The sequence below is a fragment of the Xyrauchen texanus genome, chromosome 39 (genome assembly GCF_025860055.1).
Source record: "Xyrauchen texanus isolate HMW12.3.18 chromosome 39, RBS_HiC_50CHRs, whole genome shotgun sequence".
Lineage (NCBI taxonomy): Eukaryota > Metazoa > Chordata > Actinopteri > Cypriniformes > Catostomidae > Xyrauchen > Xyrauchen texanus.
Window position 1 is genome coordinate 22862465 of NC_068314.1, and position 18665 is coordinate 22881129.

Consider the following 18665-nt stretch of genomic DNA (forward strand, 5'->3'; position numbering starts at 1 on the left):
ACAAATTATATTAGAAGATTTACATAACTTTATTGAGCATTTTCTGCTGTGGTCAAAACAGAGGAAAGTTGACAGGTAAATAAAATCAAAGACGAGGATCAGGATAAAAAAAATATTCTTTTACAAAGCAGCGTTATAACATTTTGGGTATGCAAAATAATACCATCAATTCCAAATGCATCTTTGGTATAGTTTGCATGTCTTAAAAACAAAAAAACACAATACAATAATAATAAAATACAATAAACAGCAACTAAAATGCTTTAAAATATTTACAAAGCATGTACTAATTCCTTTATTAAAATTGTGTCATTTGTGCAAGAAGTTAGATTTCAAACAGCTTATTAAAGTGCATCAGATCTCAGTAGTTTGAGTGAATTAAACATAATAGTGCATAGAATTTCAGCTCTGACTATGTTCTGACACTTTATCATTTGCATTTTGTACAGCTTTCAGTGCACTGGACTAAATGATATTACTTTGTTATCATAAGCTGTTATACAGCACATACTTATTACTGTAATGAAAAAAGGTAAACGATGCAATATTGGCAGGATTTAAGTATGTCATGTTAGCCATGCAGTCATCACAGGATATTAAAACATTTTAGATGCCTCAAATGAAACAGGAACTATCTGCTTTACGGAAAAACACCAATATGTCAAGTTTGACAGGAATGATAATTTCTATTGAGTAATAAAAGTGTCATTCAGAAATCCTCCAACATTGTAAAACAAGAAAAAAATACAAGGAAAAGTATAACCACAAAAATCAACTGTTCCAAATGAATGGAAAAAAATAGTTTCAGGATTCTTATCTAGGTGTTTTAGATGTTTGCAGAATGCTAACGCTCAGTTAAAATCACATTTTCGAAAAGAAAGGAAAAAAATGTAAAATTTTAAAAACTTCCCAGTTTTATACGCAAGTTAGTCTTCAGTGCTGCGGAATGAAAAACCCTGATTCAATGACGCAATGTCAAAGAGAAGCCAAAGTAAAATTTACAATCTAGTTTTAGTCCTCATTAAAATATACACAAGCATTTCAGACATTTTAATTTAAACATTAAATTAAACATTAAATAACACCACTCCTATTTGTATTTCCACAAACTGTTGAGACATCTGATTAAGCCGTATTGAGCGGTGAATAATAATAAATAACCTTTGTCTGAACCACTGAACCAGATGTTTATGTTGTCGACATAGTGTTTATACTTAAAGGCACATTATACTGCAGGAAGCATTTCATTTGACATCATTTATGGTTGACCTCCTGGGTAGATTGAGCGTTATTCTGCATCAGTGATCATACTTGTGCTGTCCGTGTCATCAAAGTTGCGCTGGTAACGTACGGTTGAATGGAAGCGGTGGCGGTTTTTCTTGTACAAGAGGAAGGCTATGGACATGATGATGCAGAGGAGCACGATGATGAAGAAGATCAAAGCCACTGGGCTACCTGGGTCTACAGGGAGGAAGACAATGCCATGCAACCAGAAAACAGACCAATTAATTCAACGGATTTCCAACCAGACCTGGAGCCTCCCCAGCACTGCACATTTTGGATTTAACACAGCAAGTTCAGGTCATGAAAGGCTCCAGGAAAAGTTTGAAAACACCTGCATTAAGCAACGTGAACCACTCAAATATACAATGTTTGGAAAGTCTGGCAAAGTTAAGAGATTTTGACTTGGGGACTTACGGGCAGGTGCTTTGCAGACGATTCGGCTGCGACTGTTGGAGCAACTAGCTTGTGTCCAGATGCCATTACTCGACAACATAACTGCACAACTCTTCGATGTCTGCTGTGATGTCTGCCCTGATTTTGTGTCCCAGTTAGAGAAGTCCAGTTCACTGCCATCCTCCCAACCTGTGGGGTGACCTTAGACGAAGAAAGATTTACAGAGCTCATTTCAGTGAGACGGCAGGTGCTACACACAGCTAGGAACCCCACAAGGTTTGGTGAACCTTCCCACTTTTTACTCTTGTTGTTAGCTCTTCTGGTGCTTTGGAGTACTGTCTCCAGGGGCGTAACTAGAGGAGGGGCAGGGTGGGCATCTCGGGGTGAGAGAGGGCCCACAACGGTTGACCAAAAGAAACCATAAAAATGCCCGCGGGCATGAGGGGTGATGAAAAACCACCAAGGAAGTGGGCCCGACAGTTTCTTTGCACTGGGGCCCACATGATCCAAGTTACGCCACTGACTGTCTCTATCCTGCTTCCTTCATATTATCTCACTATGACTTTGCAGGCCAATTTTCTCAACGCTGAATATGTGTTGTTGATGTGTAAATGTGGGGAGTTGTGTGTTATGTATCCAAGATTCAAGTATTTCATCTTTTTTTGGAGCAAATTTTCAATTGATGGTCTAATTTCACTGGGGAGAAAGTTTAAATAGCAGTTTCCATATTACATCAACCTTTTAGTTCACCCAAAAATGGAAATTCTAACATTATTCACTTACCTTGATGCCATACCAGATGTGTATGACTGTTTTTCTTCAGCAGAACACAAATGAAGATTTTTAGAAGAATGATCAATTAATCATTGTTCGACTGGAGTCGTGTGGATTACTTTATTGCTGCCTAAATGTGACTTTTGGACCATCAAAATGCTGGCACAGGATTACTTGCATTATAAGGACCTAACAGAGCTCTATCATCTAAAAATCTTTATTTGTGTTCTGCTGAAGAAAGGCAGTCATACACATCTGGGATGCATCAGGGTAAGTGAATAATGAGAGAATTTTCATTTTTGCGTGAACTATTCCTATATTCAAGGAATATTTGATTCTTCATGATAGGATCTATGTAAAAAGGGAAAGTACATCACTAAGGCTAGATGACTATCATCATGTTACCTTTGGAGTCAATGTTGAGTCCCAGCCACACTCGGCTGGTGATGGAAGGGTTCTCACTCAAATACTTGAAGACAAAATCATTCTCCTCCTTACTCTTTATGGTTAAAATGCTGGAGGATGAATCTGCCAATAAAACAGATGAATCACATGTTAGATATTATCTAATTTAGATATAATTAGATAATAATCAATTTAGATATACAGTAATGTAGTCCCCACCAAGATATGTTCACTCACCCAGTTTCTGACACATATTCTTGGCATCCTCCATGTACAAAACAGAGTAGTTGTACATATTGAAAGCGTAACAGTGGTCTTTAAACGGGATCCAAAAGACTGATCACCCTTAGGGCAGTTGCTGCTGAACTGAGGAGAGACATCTGCACTAGTCTCTACACACACACACACACACACACACACACACACACACACACACACACACACACACACACACACACACACACACACACACACACACACACACAAACAAACAAACAAACACAAAGGAAACCAGTTTTAGGCTGATCTTGTTAGAACAACTGTGTATGTGCGTGTGCTAGTATTTGTCTCTGCTTACACCTCGTATTAAGATGCATTTCAGGTTATCCGATCACAAGTGGACAGCGTTAAATACAGGTGTAAACAGGGTCCAAAACGTTTTGTGATCAGAACACTGAAACGACATACGGAGGTAGTCAAAAACGCATGTGACCACATCATATTTGACATTTAAACGCAAAATCGTCCTGATGAGCCCCACCCACTCACCTGTCAATCAACTGCTTTGCTAAAATAAGAGTTTTAAACCTTGCCGGTTACATACGGTTTTGAAAAGAAATTAGAATCCGATCAAAAAAGCGCACAGACATACTTTACCAGAACTTCTTTAGTGTGTGTGATATCAACATGCAGTGTCTCAAAAGAGTCGCATGCACACCTGAAGCTCAGTTAATTCAGGTACTCCCCTAAGAATTCTACCTGAAATGTCACACATGCGCTTAGATTAAATTGTAAATGTATATAAGGAAAATGTTTTTGTGATTTGTAATTTGTTACTTTTTTGCACTTTATCTTCATCCAGTAATACACTGACGTAGTGATTGATATATGCAGTCATGAAATCAGAGACCCTCCCCTCGAAATCCGAACACGAGTGGTCACAGTAGATGATCTTAATATCAGATGTAAACAGTTCCTTACTCTCACTGATGCGGTTGTAGCAGATGGCCCCCTCTTGTGCTGCAAAGCAGTTGACGGCTGTCCAGGTGCCTTTGGAGTCTATAAACACACACTTTTCCTTAGCTTCATGGCCATCATCTAAAAATCCATCTGAACGGTATTTAAACTGAGTCCCATCTGACCACTCAAATGGCCACCCGCTTTCCTAGAGGCAAAGGTATACAAATTGCATTGACAACAAACAACTTATTGCTTATCAGAAAGACAGTATGTAGATCAAATAGAACACAGTTAGATATTTTGATAAAGTGGAACATTCAGTGCTATAAATCTAAAAATGATCTGCAAGACTAGAGCAAATCATAAAAAAAGAAAAGAAAAATGCCATACAGCTTGGTTGGAGAGGCCGATCCACAGTGGAAAGCCGTCTCTTTTGGCGATCTGTGCCATGTTGTCATTAGTCGTCTTATTAGTTATGCTGGCGAGATGTCCTCCACTGCTGCCACACTCTTGAAGTGCCTGATACCAGTCCAGTTTCTTGGCCACCCGACGGTAACTTATGCCTTTTGGAGCCTTAACGTCAACCACATCCTTCATGAACTCGTCTTTGGAATCTTTAAAAGATATTTGTGACTTTTAAGTTTGTTTTAATCATTTGAATCACCTTTTAGCTGTTTTGCAGTTCACTTTTGAAATTGACAAAATGTAACAAATATTTGAAATGAACTAAATTTAACATTCTGTCATAATTTATTCATCCTTGTGACTTTATTTCCTCTGTGGAAAAAAAAAAGAACTCAAGCAGAAGTTAAGCAGAATATTAGCCTCAGTCACCATTCTTATTATTGTTTAAAAAAAAATACAATGAAAGTGAACGTGATTTAGATTAACATACTGCCTAACATTTCCTGTTGTGTTCCATGGATGAAAGTAATTCATTTGGGTTTAGAACAACATGAGTGAGTAAATGATGACAACATTTAAAATTTTGGATGAACCATCCCTTTCAATAGTCTTGCCGTGTCAAACAAATTTTTTAAAGAACAAATATTACAAATATGATCTCATTTAATCTTATTTCATCTCTCAATTAATATAACATCATAAAACTGCATGTAATATAATAATTCTAAACTATTAGAAAAATGTAACTTAAATATGCTATGGCAGGCAACTCCCCAATTACAGTTTAGGGATCAATAATGAAATGTCTAAATATCCATTCATGCATTTAAGACATGCACGCTGAGAGCTCATTGCTCATGGTTTACCTCTTTCAATCTTGCACACCACAATACTCTGCTGTTTGACGGCTGTGAAAAGGCGTGGATTTGTTATCAGCTCCCACTCTCCGTTCAGGTTGAGGCCAACCATGAAGGGCTCTGTGATGTTTGGTCTTCCACCATATTTCCACTTGGAATACTGCACATTGCTGCCATCAAGCCATTTCAACTGTTCATCTAAATGAAATACATAGGTTTAAAGGAACCGTTCAAGATAGGTTTGAAACTGCTTGAGGGTGAGATGACAGAATATTTATGTTTGGGTAAACTATCCCTTTAACCCTTATGTAGTGTTCCAGTCATTTTGACCCGGCTGACCTTTTTTTCTTACGATTTGTAATTTTTCTTACTTAATCCAATATGAATAAAATTCTTTGACTTTGTTCACATATGGTATCTGAAAACACACGCATGCACGCACGCGCACACACACACACACACACTTTGGTCTACATATCATTATGAGAACTTTCCATAGACCTAATGACTTTTATACTGTACAAACTATTATATAGACTCTATCCCCTAAACCTAACACAACCCCTAAACCTAACCCTCACAGAAAACTTTCTGCATTTTTACATTTTCAATAAAACATTGTTTAGTATGATTTTTAAGCGATTTAAATTATGGGGACACTAGAAATGTCCTCATAAATCACATTTATAGCATAATAACCTTGTAATTACCAGTTTATAACTTAAAAAATTGTCCTCATAAATCACATATCCATTCATCCATCTTCAACCGCTTATCCGAATTCGGGTCGTGGGGGCAGCTGCTCCAGCAGGGGGCCCCAAACTTCCCTATAAATTTAGGTTTAAGTTTATAAATCACATAAACATGTGATAAATCACATAAACATTGTCCTTGTAAATCACACACACACACACACACACACACACACACACACACACACACACACACACACACACACACACACACACACACACAAATGTGGACTATTTTCTTTACTTTTTTTTTTTTTTTTTATATTTTACTTTGTTACACTTGTGTTCCCAGTCAAAAATGACCGGCCATTGGAAATTAATGTATTAGACTACAAAATACAGAAACATTAAGGTGTTCAGAAGTGTACCGATCCTTTAGATGAGCACATATGTTGATGTGTGTTTGCACACACAAAGTCCTCGGCACAAACACTCACACAAACAATGTATGTTGAGCGTCCTTTTGTGGATTGTCTTTCCATGTACTCTTTGAGGAATGTTTCAAGATCTACATATTATGTTGTGTTTGAGCTTGTTTGAATCAGGACGGTGTCCTTATATGTATGTTTCAGGAAGTAATAAGGAAAGATTTGACAAAAGGCCACTCCTGTTTATTATATTAATGTGTATCAGTGGGAATTTCATACACTAATACTCACTGCAGTTTGGCCTCTGGCCGAAACAAATTTGCTCATTGCATTAATTGCGACATTTCCAATGATATATAACACATGGCTATCTCATCTTTTTTATGGTTTTACCAACTCTGAATATAATTTTTGTGATAAAAAAAATTAGCAAATGATGAGGATGAAATGGTTCCTATATGTCAGCAAATTAAAAAGCAATATTTAAGAATTGGTAAGATCAGCTATATTCATTGCAAAGTCCAGATTCCAAGCTTTAAAATTACACCTATTTTGTTCAGATCAAGTAAGTGGTTATCAATTTATTATGTAATTATAATTTATTATCTTGTTTTCCACAGGGAGTGCCCACACTGGCCCCCATATTTAAAATATGTTCAAGAGAGTACAAAACCTGTCATATTACTAAAAAGAAATTGATAATAAGATCTAATGCAAAATCTTGGGATAATATATGCGATATGAGAGATTTCTAAACAATCTTAGTGGGCCGGAACACAAAACATGTCAGCACAAAACAAAAACAACAAAGGGTTAAGCTCATAGGTGTGGAGGCAGATTGACCTTTGGGAGGTGATCATCTTACCTGTGCTGTTTCTGCTCATTCCCAGCCACACAAACATTGTCAGGTCCTGGAATGGCTGCAGCTGCTGCCTGATAAAATCGTTCTCTTCCTCATCACGGATGGTCAGGATTTCTCCATGTCCAGCTTAAACATACAGATAAGATGGCTGAAATTCAGGTTCAGATATGACTAATATAATGTTCCTAAGATATTTTTTATCTTCAGGCACATATAATACATACAGTCCAGTACAAAAAAGTTCAAATATTTATTTTTTTCATGGAATAACACTTGAAAACTTTCCAGCAGAAATGTATCATTACATATTATTTCAATGACACTTTTGTGCAGAATAATTTTTGTCTAAGATTGAATTAAGAACCATGTGTACCGTGAGTCTTGCAGATCTGCTGGTCACTCTTGTCCCTCCACCTGGAGGACACCAGCAGTAAAGTGTAGCAGTTGTTCTTGAAGCTGACCCAGTTCTGTCTATTGCTCTTGTGAGGACATTTGACCAAACTCACTTCAGGTGTGATGCTCTTATCTGTTATGGAAAAATACATTTTAAGCTAAAAATTGTTCTTAGTGTTTGAGGCTGGTTAGGACAAAACCCCTCAAGATTTACAAGGAAGACCTTTATGGAATTTCAGTTGTGAGACATTAATTGTACATGACATAAGCTTGTTTTTATATTGTGTTGGACTCTTATTGGTCACTTATTTTTCATTAAAAGCAGTTTATATACAGCTATATACACAGCTAACACAACTGTTTTAGGAATTTCATTAAAGTAGAGCAATAAATGACCCTTACTGTGTGGAACGTGGCAGATTGCTCCTGAAAGTTCTTCCTCGCACTCTGTGGCTTTCCAAAAGCCATCAGTGTCCAGATACACACAGGCCCCTGTGGTGGCTTCATGGGTCCAGCGGTTGAATTCTGTGTGGCTGTGGTCTGTCCAGTGGTAATGCTCTCCGTCCTTGATAAATATGACAAAAACAAAAAACAAACACACTTAGTCTTTCATGATTTTCAAGAAATGAGTCATGACCTTCTTTACATTCCTGTTATGCATTCCAATACTGTGTGTGTGTAATATATGTAAGTGAGTGAGTAAGTCACAAAAGTCTCACATCTTTGCTGAAGAGTCCAATCCAGAGGGGCTGTCCACCTCGAGAAACATGAACGGTTAGCACTGCTTGAACATACCCATCCGATACGCTGGCAAGGTCCATATTCTGGCTTTGGCACAAACTTAGAGCATCTCTCCATGTTAAATTGTTCTCCTGTACCACCTTAAAAGTGTGATTACCAACATGGAACTCTTCTTTAGACACCACTGGTTCTTCAGGTTTATCTGGGGAAATTGTCAGAGAAAGATGTTTTTCTTTAAAAAAAAAGATTAAAAAAACTGCTGATAGTTTCATAGTAATCGGCATTATATTTCTAAAAACTGGCAACATGTAAAAGACAGTTAAAGCCTTATTTTATCTTCCAGATTTAAATAAGACCCTTTTTAAATAAGAAAAATGGGTAGCATGCAGAGAGAGGGGGAATTTTGGATTAAAGATGAAAAGACCAAAAATGAAAATCCTCTCATCATTTACTCACCCTCATGCCATCCCAGATGTGTATGACTTTCTTTCTTCTGCTGAACTCTAACAAAGATTTTTAGAAGAATATTTCAGCTCTGTAGTTCCTCACAATGCAAGTGAATGGGTGGCAAAATTCTGAAGCTCCAAAATGCACATTAACAGCATAAAAATTAATGCATAAGATTCCAGTGGAATCTTCTGAAGCAATTTGATAGGTGTGGGGGAGAAACAGTTCAATAATTAAGTTCTCCCTCTTTTGTTCTTGGTTATTTGCATTCTCCATGCATTTCGCCCCCTAATGGACAGGGGAGAGGATTTATGGTAAAAACTGACTTGAATATTGATGTGTTTCTCTCTCACACACACACACCTATCACTTCAGAATATATCGATTTAACCTCTGGATTCTTATAGATAACCTTTAAGCTGACTTTTTGTGTCTTTTGGAGCTTAAAAATTTTGGCACCCATTCACTTGCATTGTATGGACCTTCAGAGCTGAGATTTTCTTTGAGAATTTGTTCTTCAGAAGAAAGAAAGTCATACACATCTGAGATGGCATGAGGCAGAGTAAATGATGGGAGAATTCTAATTTTTGGGTGAACTATTCTTTTAAGACTGTTGGTGTGAGTCAGACCAAGCTCTATGATATCAAGAAATTCTGGATGGCTCTCTTGAGAATCACATTTTATAGGTTGCATATTGCATACAAAAAATTAAATAGCCTTCACAAAACAGCATGCCCCAATCTCATTGGCTGGCTTTGGAGACAGTTATGATTTCAATTGGTAATGGCTTCATTGCATACTGGTCTAATATTGTGGCATCTTCCATTTCAGAATTGCCCGTCCCTAAGCAACCTTTGGACAGGTAGTTTTACATGGTGTCTAGTTGTTCAGATCTTGGCCAGAACAAGCTGCAAAGTGAACTGATAGTGAAAAGTCTGGCTCTATGACATTCCACCTTAGCTAATTGGACAGCACAAAACGTAACTACTTTAGAGATTTTGTAGAAAATGTAGGCGATTGGAATAATTGGTGCAGGCTCCTACCTGCGTAATGTTGACATACACTGAGATACTGACGGTCAGAGCAGGAAGTGTAGTCCCAGGTGCCCATTATGTCAGAATGATCATCATTATACATGTAGGCACAAAGTTCCATGAAATTTTGTTGAAATGGCTGTCATGCAAATCAAAGTGAGAAAAAGAGAAAGCCTCACTGATTATTCTAGGTCCACATTGAACACAAGGCATTTGGAGCCTCCAGTGCTTTAGCTAACTGGATCACACTTAACTGTATAGATTGCACACTAATATTTTAAAGAGTACACCATCAAAGCAGATATGAACACTTGCATTGATGAACATGGGTCGTAACTGGCCATGCAGCAGCGGATTAAAGTTCAGATATGTAACTGGTGAGTTGTCCACCCATTGGATGAAATGATGTTTGAACTTCAGACCAATCCAGACCTTCTGAGGTTGCGCTGGTAACTGGGGTAACAGGGTAGTGATGAAATCTAGATGGAGGTAATGCGCAGGAAGGACAAACGGTGAGAAAGAAAGAGTCAGAAATGGCAAAAAGCAGTGCTTTGTGTAATAAAAGTATGAAATATGGAAACTCATTGGATTCTAACAGTATACAACCAAACACACCTTGTTCGGTTTGGTCAGATATGGTGAGCAGGAAGCCACTCATTCTCTGACAGTTCTCGTTTGCTTCCTTGAAGCTGTGGAATAAAGACTCAACCCAGTAGCACTGCAAGACAAAAACACAATGGTATGATAAAGCATATTTTTACATTTTCTCAAGAAATGTAAGTGATGTTTGGCTGTGCAAAAGACACTGCTATGATGTTGTAGGTGGTTGCCAGGGCATTGCCTGAGACTTTTAGTGCATTGCTATGTGGTTATTCTTGTCCCTAGATATGGCTCCGTTTCCTATCAAATGTTTCATCAATTTTAATCATCTGCAGGCAGAATTTGTTACATTTTATCTTTTAAAAGTAATAGCATGTTTCCTCAACAAATTGCATCATTTAAGGTATAATTTATGTACATCCCTTATCCCTAACCCTAAGTAAGAGCAATAGTACTATTTACGCTTGACATAGTAAATACTATTAGTAAAACAATAGTTGGTGCATGGGCATGAGGGACATCAGTGAAAGTCAGACCTTGTCTCTGAAGTGCTGGGCCTTGCCCTCACACTTGGTGCCAGCTGGGTGCGGTTCTGGGGTTCCTTTCTCTGCAGATGTGACATTCAGTGTCTCACACACAAACGGCTGTCTTTCATTGCAACTCCCGATGAAATCTACAGCGACGAAAGATTAAAAAGGGAACAGCTGAGTTGCCTCTACCAACTATTGGGTGTAGGATGGTTGTAATTTCCTAGTATTTAGCGTCAACACATTGTGCCATCATAAATTAATGAATCACTCTAGGAGTGAACAAGTCATTAGAGGAAGAACACATGCATAAATATATAATGTCAAATGTCAAAGCCTTACTTTCTCTTTAAAATTGTATTATCATCCATGTTTATGTAAGTGAATCTTTAAGTTGTTAGAAAAAGATTTAAAAAAATACCCCTTTGTATATACATTTCTTCATTTATGTCATTTATCTTTCATACAGAAATGTTGCTGATTCATACCAGCTGCGTTTAAAAGCGTAACCAAGTAATTGACCAAGTTGCAAGTAACTGAGTCCAAAGTGTTCAAATGCACAGTGGATGAACACCCTTGCCAGTGCCCTAATTAGTGTTCATGTCACAATATGCTGATTCATGACATAGGGAGCTAGGAAAATGATTGAGACACACCGACAGTGTGATTTGTCTAAAAAAGATAGCCAAATAGTGCCTCCTTCGAAGATACTTCATTTTGGCCATATTCTAAGCAATATTGCATGTATACTTCATGAATAAGGCAATCCCAAAATGCAATGTGATAAGCTAAGTGAAAATGTATCCAACATTGCAGACAACTCGAGAGAAACGCTAATTGTAATACTTTTATATTTAATTCAATACTTAATCGTATCAATAAAATAGCTCCATCTAATTAAAATATTTGTGTGTGCTAGATTATTTGTGCTTGTCATATTAGCTTAGCAACATATGCTAATGCCAAACTCAATTGGAATAATTTTTATGTGTTAGTCAAGTCTCAGTTACAAATAACATGAGGCTGTATATGAAGAATAGATTGACATATGATACTGCCCAAGGAAATATCTGTCAATGTAGACAATAGACAGTGAGGAAGCTCACTAGGTTTTGGAACAGAGCAATATAAATTACATTAGGAGTCAAAATGAGACAATACTCAGAAACCATTCTCATACCAGGCATAATGAAAATGGGATTGATGGAGGAGCACCTGCCCAGGAATGCTGAATGATAGTAGTTGATGGGACTAAGCCTGTGAGAAAACACACACACAAACACAGATCTGCACACATCAGAAAAGTCCAGCTAAAGTCTCCATTAACAAAAAGAGTCATAGACAGAGCTGAATGCACAAGCTGCTTAAAGAAACAGTACACCCAAAAATGAATAATTTGTAAAAATGGACTCATCTTCATGTCATTTCAAACCCATTTGAATCTTTCTTCCCAGGAACACCAAAGGCGGCATTGTTTATATTTTATTTGATCCTCCCTTAAAGCTTTAGTTTAGCTTTAGAAGGCTTTGAATATAGCGCATGTTTTTTTTGTTGTCATTACGGCGCTTGACAGTCCACTTTCACTTTCAACATATGGAAAGAACAATCAGGATTTTCTTTTTTTAAATTCCCCTTTTGTGTTTTGTACTATAAAGAAAGTCAATCGGTTTGAAACAGCATGAGGGTGAATAAATAATGACAGAATTTTCCTTTTTGGGTGAACTGTTCCTTAAAATGATAAATCAGAACATACCTAAAGGGGATGTGAGGACTGGGGTAACGAAGGTCCACCCACCACCTCACAAACGCTTTCCCTGCATGCTACAACAGATCATCAAAATGAAATTAATCAGTGGCTAATATGGATGATCATAATAATATTTATTCCATTTCCATCATCCCTAAACACCACCACCCCTCTCTGGCACCTTATAAATATGCTCCTGAATGTGTTGGGCAGCATTTAAAGTCTCAGGTGCTGCGAGTTTGCTGTTGTTGCTGCTGCAGTACAAGATAGCCTCATCAAAGGACAGCTTTGGATTTGTTACAAACCAAAACTCCTGCCCATCTATAAACACAGAGGTCTCATGGTGTCCATCTGTTGAAGTAGGCAAACACACAAATGTGTTTTACTGATTTCCAACAAAAAAAAAAGACAAAATAGCCACAAAACATTTCTGCTTTTAATTTAAAATGTACCTGGGTTATACCACTCTGGTGTTTTTGGTGTTTGACCTAGGAAAGATATATATATATATATGAAAAAACATTTGGCCAAAATATAGAAATATAAAAGTGTATACTTTTCTTAAGTACAGATACAGATGACCAATTAAATGCTTGCAAAGCTTTTCATGATAGAATAAAAATATACATTTACTGTATATACAAATATAAATTATTCCTTGAATTAGGTAAATAATCTCAGCAGGAAGTTGTAAATAAAAGTGTAGGTTGTTGTTTACCTCGAGGTATCTGACACACCCACTCCAATTTGGCGTTACAGTGAAAGGTGATGGGAAAGAATGTCTGCGGGTTTACATTATGAAATAGGGGGAGAATTTGCCTGGTTGTACTTTTCAAAGTCTGATGATATAAAACACAAAAACAAAAGACACACTTTATAATCATGGGCGGTTTCAATTCAAACAGACATCTGCATTCTACTGTCTAACATCTACACACCCTCCCAGGTCCAGGATACACTACATGGCCAAAAGCATGTGAACACCTTATTCTAATAAACCGGTTTAGCTATGCCAAGCGAGTTCAGTGAAAACAAACTTAATGCTACTGCATACAATAACATGACTAACTATGCTTACAACTTTGTGGCAACAGTTTGGGGAGGAACCTTTTCTGTTCCAGCATGACAAGGCCCTTTGTGCATAAAGCAAGGCCCATACAGAAATGGGTTACCGAGTCTGGTGTGGAAGAACTTGACTGGCCAGCACAAAGCCCAGAACAACACCCCATTGTAAAACAATTTGGATGAATTGGAATGCCAGACTCCACCACTCAACATCAGTGCCTAACCTCAACAATCATATATGGGTGTCCACATATTTTCGGCCACATAATGCAAGTCCAAGTTTTTCTTCTTCAAAGTATAATTCATGGTCTGAATAACAACTTTTTTGGGTTTGAGTATTTGAGACATGTTTCTCTATGATGCTGAATCACATTTCTTATCTCGCCCTACTCCCAGATGCCAGGTGCAAGTTTTATATAGGTCATGCTGTGACCGTGCTGGATTTCTGAGTATTGACTGATCGGTTGCCAAGAGCGAGAGGCTGTTTTGCATCAATTACTGCCCTCCTCAATCATTCACAAATATAAATCTGATAAACATCAACAAAGGGCACACTTGCAGCAACAATAAGCCAAAATATGTTGGGTTATGGCTCATTATTACACGGCTCTCTGGAATAGAGGTAGACCGATATATATCGGTTTTACCGATTAATCGGTGCCGATAGTTGCTTGTTGCCAGTAACGATTATCGGAAAAAAAATCTATGATGATAGTTACCGATATTTTTTCCCACTCATTTTGTTTTTATTCCTTATCAATAACCTCATCTGGTGAAATACAAACATAAAAACTATTCATGTGATTAATATATAGCTATAAAAAAAGCTTAATTTGGTAAATATTTACATGTAGAGCCTTGTAACGAAGCCAACTCTATGTCATTTCAAAATAAGAGTCCTCTTTGTGTTTCAGGCTTATACAGTCCCTGACAAAAGTCTTGTCGCTTGTGTACAAATTGACCTGAAGTGCCGCTGAAATATATTTCTAATCAAGATTTTTTTTACAAGAAATGGCTCATTTTAATCCCAACAGCTTTTGTAATAATGTTTCAGTGCAAAACGAAACTGTTAAAAAGTATTCTAAAATTCACAGCTTGGTAAAGCCCATTGAGTCAATTTTTGCAAAAGACATAAGTGTTGTCGCCTTGTCATATGAGCTTCACCTGTGACTAATAATGGATCAATTAGGTCTCAGGTGTGTATAAAAACAACCCCAGTACACTAGACCTTCACATCAACTGTAACTATACCTCTGCAAACATGCCTAAGATTCACCCTGAGACTAAAGTTTTGATTATCAAGAGGCTGAAGACCAGATCCACTGCTGATGTGGCAGACGCCTTCAATGTGTCTCAGCGTCAAGTACAGAGGATAAAAAAAACATCTGAAGACACTGGAGACATTTTTGACAAGCCCAGGTCAGGCAGACCCCGCAAGACAACTGCTCGAGAGGACCGTTTGTTGGCTCGAAAATCCAAGGCCAGCCCATTTTCCAAGCAGCAGAGCTCCACGAGACCTGGTCACCTGAAGTCCCTGTGTCAACCAGAACAGTTTGTCGGATTCTGTCTCGAAATGGCCTCCATGGTCGAATCAGTGCCCAGAAGCCAGCACTAAACAAAAGACAATTGAAAAACCATGTGGCATTTGCCAAGGCCCACAGCCTGCTAAAAGGATGGACACTGGAAAAGTGGAAGAAGGTGGATTTTTCAGATGAATCTTCTGTTGAATTACACCACAGTCGCCGCAAATATTGCAGGAGACCTACTGGAGCCCACATGGATCCGAGATTCACCCAGAAAACAGTGAAGTTTAGTGGCGGAAAAATCATGATCTGGGGTTACATCCAGTATGGGTGTGTGCGAGAGATCTGCAGGGTGGAAGGCAACATCAATAGTCTAAAATACCAAGAAATCTTAGCTACCTCTTATATTCCCAACCATAAAAGAGGCCAAATTCTGCAGCAGGATGGTGCTCCATCGCATACTTCCATCTCCACATCAAAGTTCCTCAAGGCGAAGAAGATCAAGATGCTCCAGGATTGGCCAGCCCAGTCACCAGACATGAACATCATTGAGCATATGTGGGGTAGGATGAAAGAGGAAGCATGGAAGACGAAACCAAAGAATATTGATGAACTCTGGGAGGCATGCAAGACTGCTTTCTTTGTTATTCCTGATGACTTCAATAAATTGTATGAATCCTTGCCAAACCGCATGGATGCAGTCCTTCAAGCTCATGGAAGTCATACAAGATATTAAATTTGGATCTCACAGTACCACTACTTAATTTGCTGACATATTTTTGTATTTGCAGTAAATTTGTTCAATTTCTGTATAGGCGACAAAACTTTTGTCTTGCCAAAATTTGACCTTTCTGTCTTGTTTAAATGATAAATCTTTTTTTAGTGAAACTAATTTATTTCAGTGCATTAATCATCATTTGGGAGGGTTTTAGCTTTTCATATGAGCTATTTCTAACACCAATTGATTCATTAAAATTCAGGTTAATAGCAGGTGTTTCTACAAAATAGATAAGGGACAAGACTTTTGTCAGGGACTGTATAGTAAAAGTCCCACATTATGCACCAAATCTTTACTTGTTATTATTGGGATTTTAATTTAATTAATTTCCGACATAGCTGAGCTAGATTCAAGTCTCTTGCATCACTCTGTGTTCACTTACATCTCTAGGAATAAAATAAGGCAGATGATATTTAACCATATTTAAATACTAACATACAGTATGGGCATCACTGCGGTGTGTTTATTGTGTTTATTTAGAGTCCCACAGACACACTACATTAACCCCTTCCCCTAAACGTAAACATACCTTAGAAAAATAACCTTTGTTTTCCTACAGTAACCATGGTTTCAACATGGTATTTTTTGCAAATTTACAGTAACCAAAAAATTAACCTTGGTTACTATATTACCACTATACTACTGTACTAACACCATGGTTAATTGCCCTAAACCTATGGTTTCTACCAAAACACATGGTTACTACAATATTAGTAATACAGTGATGCAATCTACACACAAGCGATGCGGAGCCGCAGGAACGAGTGCGATCGACAGACCCTGCCTATAGATCAAACCCTTCTCTGCACTCCTCAACATTCACTGTGACCAAATCACTGTGATGAAATCAAGATTGATATTCATTTTTATCTATTATTTTAAGTAGTATTAAAGGAAATATTAAGAGTGGAAACAGGATATCAGATGCGAAAGAGTAGGACAAAACGCAGATTAGAACTGCGGTTGCTAGGACAACAGTACATATTCACACACCGTCTTTACACCCAATGCCACTGCAGCGATACCTACTGTTTAGTTTGTAGTATATTTTTGTGGTTCCACCAGACTATTGGGGTGTAAACAGCTGCACTGTGTGGCAGATGCTATTTACACTGGGGTGCAAATCGTCACTCTGATAAAAGAATCAGCCAATCAAATCCAATTATAATATAAAATTGGGGATTCTGAGATAATGACTGGCTGACTGTACCTTATCCCTTACTTAATCAGACCAAAACAACAAGTTTCATATGTTTTATGTTGAGCTAATATTTGCAGTGTTGTTTTGTTATGAGAGGTCAGAATCATGAAGGACAAAGGAAATGAGAGGTTGTGTTGGCAACACCTTAAAGGCAGTGCAATCTCTGTTATATTCATCATCTTCGTGGAATTCTTGAGGGAAGATCGCCATGGAGACCTGTTAACAAGCAACAGTGGTAGCTGATAAACAAATGGGAACATCCCACATATTTCACACACTAACATTAGGCAACAAAGTAATTTAAGAGCAAATGAAAGCTCAGATTAATAAATTTTCTCTTTATTTTGTTCAGAAAACATCATAGGTTTGCTGACTTACTGGACGCCCATCGCTCCACTCCCAGTTATTGTTGTTATTCGGGTTCCGTCGATTTAGTCCCACCCAGAAATAACGATTATTGCTGTTCAAGGCAACAAACATGGAGAAATACAAATCTATAACTTTGACCGCATGTGTGTGTGTATACATGGGTGTATGTGACAGATCCTATACCTGATATAGTCTCTCAGGATGAAATGTAATGCTTGCATTTCTTTAGCCTCAGTGAAGCTAGGTAAATGTGCCCCCAATGCCTCACAGAAACGCTCTGCCTCTTCCCACGAGCGCTTCCGCGTCAAACGCTCCTCATGAAAGACCTGCAGACCCAAAAAACACAAACAAACACAGACCCATTAGATCTAAATAGTAAATCTTAGGATGGCAAATGTAATCACATTTTTGATTAGGGCAGCTGAGGTTAAGTTATTCAGGAACACAGTTCTCAGCTTGTTTTGGATGTGTATCTAGCATTAAGAACATGGGATGCAGTTGCCCCACACCAAATAACATTTTTGTCATAATCATGCAGCCCTAGCAAATCTCTTCATTTTTTTAAAGAAATGGCACCATTAATGGCCGTTAACACATACACATGCACACACACCTTGTAACAGTAATTAAGGCCTTCCCTTGAGACCCATCCAGGTGTACAGGAAGCATTGGAGTTGGGCAAAACTGGGTCTGGAGTGGGTTGGACCATAGATCCGATTGGTTTCTTACAGATATTACCAGCCTTGAACAGAGTGCAATTCTTAACGGCCCACTGGCCCAATGGAACCCCTGTAGACATCACCACACATCCTCCTGAGAAAGCTAGAAAATACACACACACACAAAGACGGGTAATGCGGTGTGCTCAATAAAAACATGAAAACATTATTGTTTTTGGTTATTTGATTAAAGAAAACTTTTCTTATAATTTACTCACCCTCATGCCATTCCAGATGTGTAT

The 18665-nt window shown here is 37.9% G+C and overlaps 1 protein-coding gene across 1 annotated transcript in view; it reads right to left on the bottom strand.

Annotated features, from left to right (window-relative positions):
• Nucleotides 1-22: 22 nt before the first annotated feature.
• Nucleotides 23-18665, bottom strand: part of LOC127632480 (lymphocyte antigen 75-like) — a 51337-nt gene continuing 32694 nt past the window's right edge. Inside the window, 25 exon segments of the mRNA XM_052111069.1 lie at nucleotides 23-1461; nucleotides 1699-1878; nucleotides 2857-2979; nucleotides 3094-3189; nucleotides 3192-3248; nucleotides 4057-4240; nucleotides 4426-4649; nucleotides 5307-5495; nucleotides 7283-7405; nucleotides 7653-7805; nucleotides 8075-8237; nucleotides 8392-8615; nucleotides 9904-10033; nucleotides 10210-10373; nucleotides 10510-10612; nucleotides 11031-11167; nucleotides 12202-12278; nucleotides 12775-12842; nucleotides 12950-13119; nucleotides 13221-13256; nucleotides 13487-13607; nucleotides 17480-17551; nucleotides 17714-17795; nucleotides 17888-18030; nucleotides 18318-18526. Of these exon segments, the coding sequence (XP_051967029.1) occupies nucleotides 1289-1461; nucleotides 1699-1878; nucleotides 2857-2979; nucleotides 3094-3189; nucleotides 3192-3248; nucleotides 4057-4240; nucleotides 4426-4649; nucleotides 5307-5495; nucleotides 7283-7405; nucleotides 7653-7805; nucleotides 8075-8237; nucleotides 8392-8615; nucleotides 9904-10033; nucleotides 10210-10373; nucleotides 10510-10612; nucleotides 11031-11167; nucleotides 12202-12278; nucleotides 12775-12842; nucleotides 12950-13119; nucleotides 13221-13256; nucleotides 13487-13607; nucleotides 17480-17551; nucleotides 17714-17795; nucleotides 17888-18030; nucleotides 18318-18526 (3401 nt within the window). The 3' untranslated portion in view covers nucleotides 23-1288.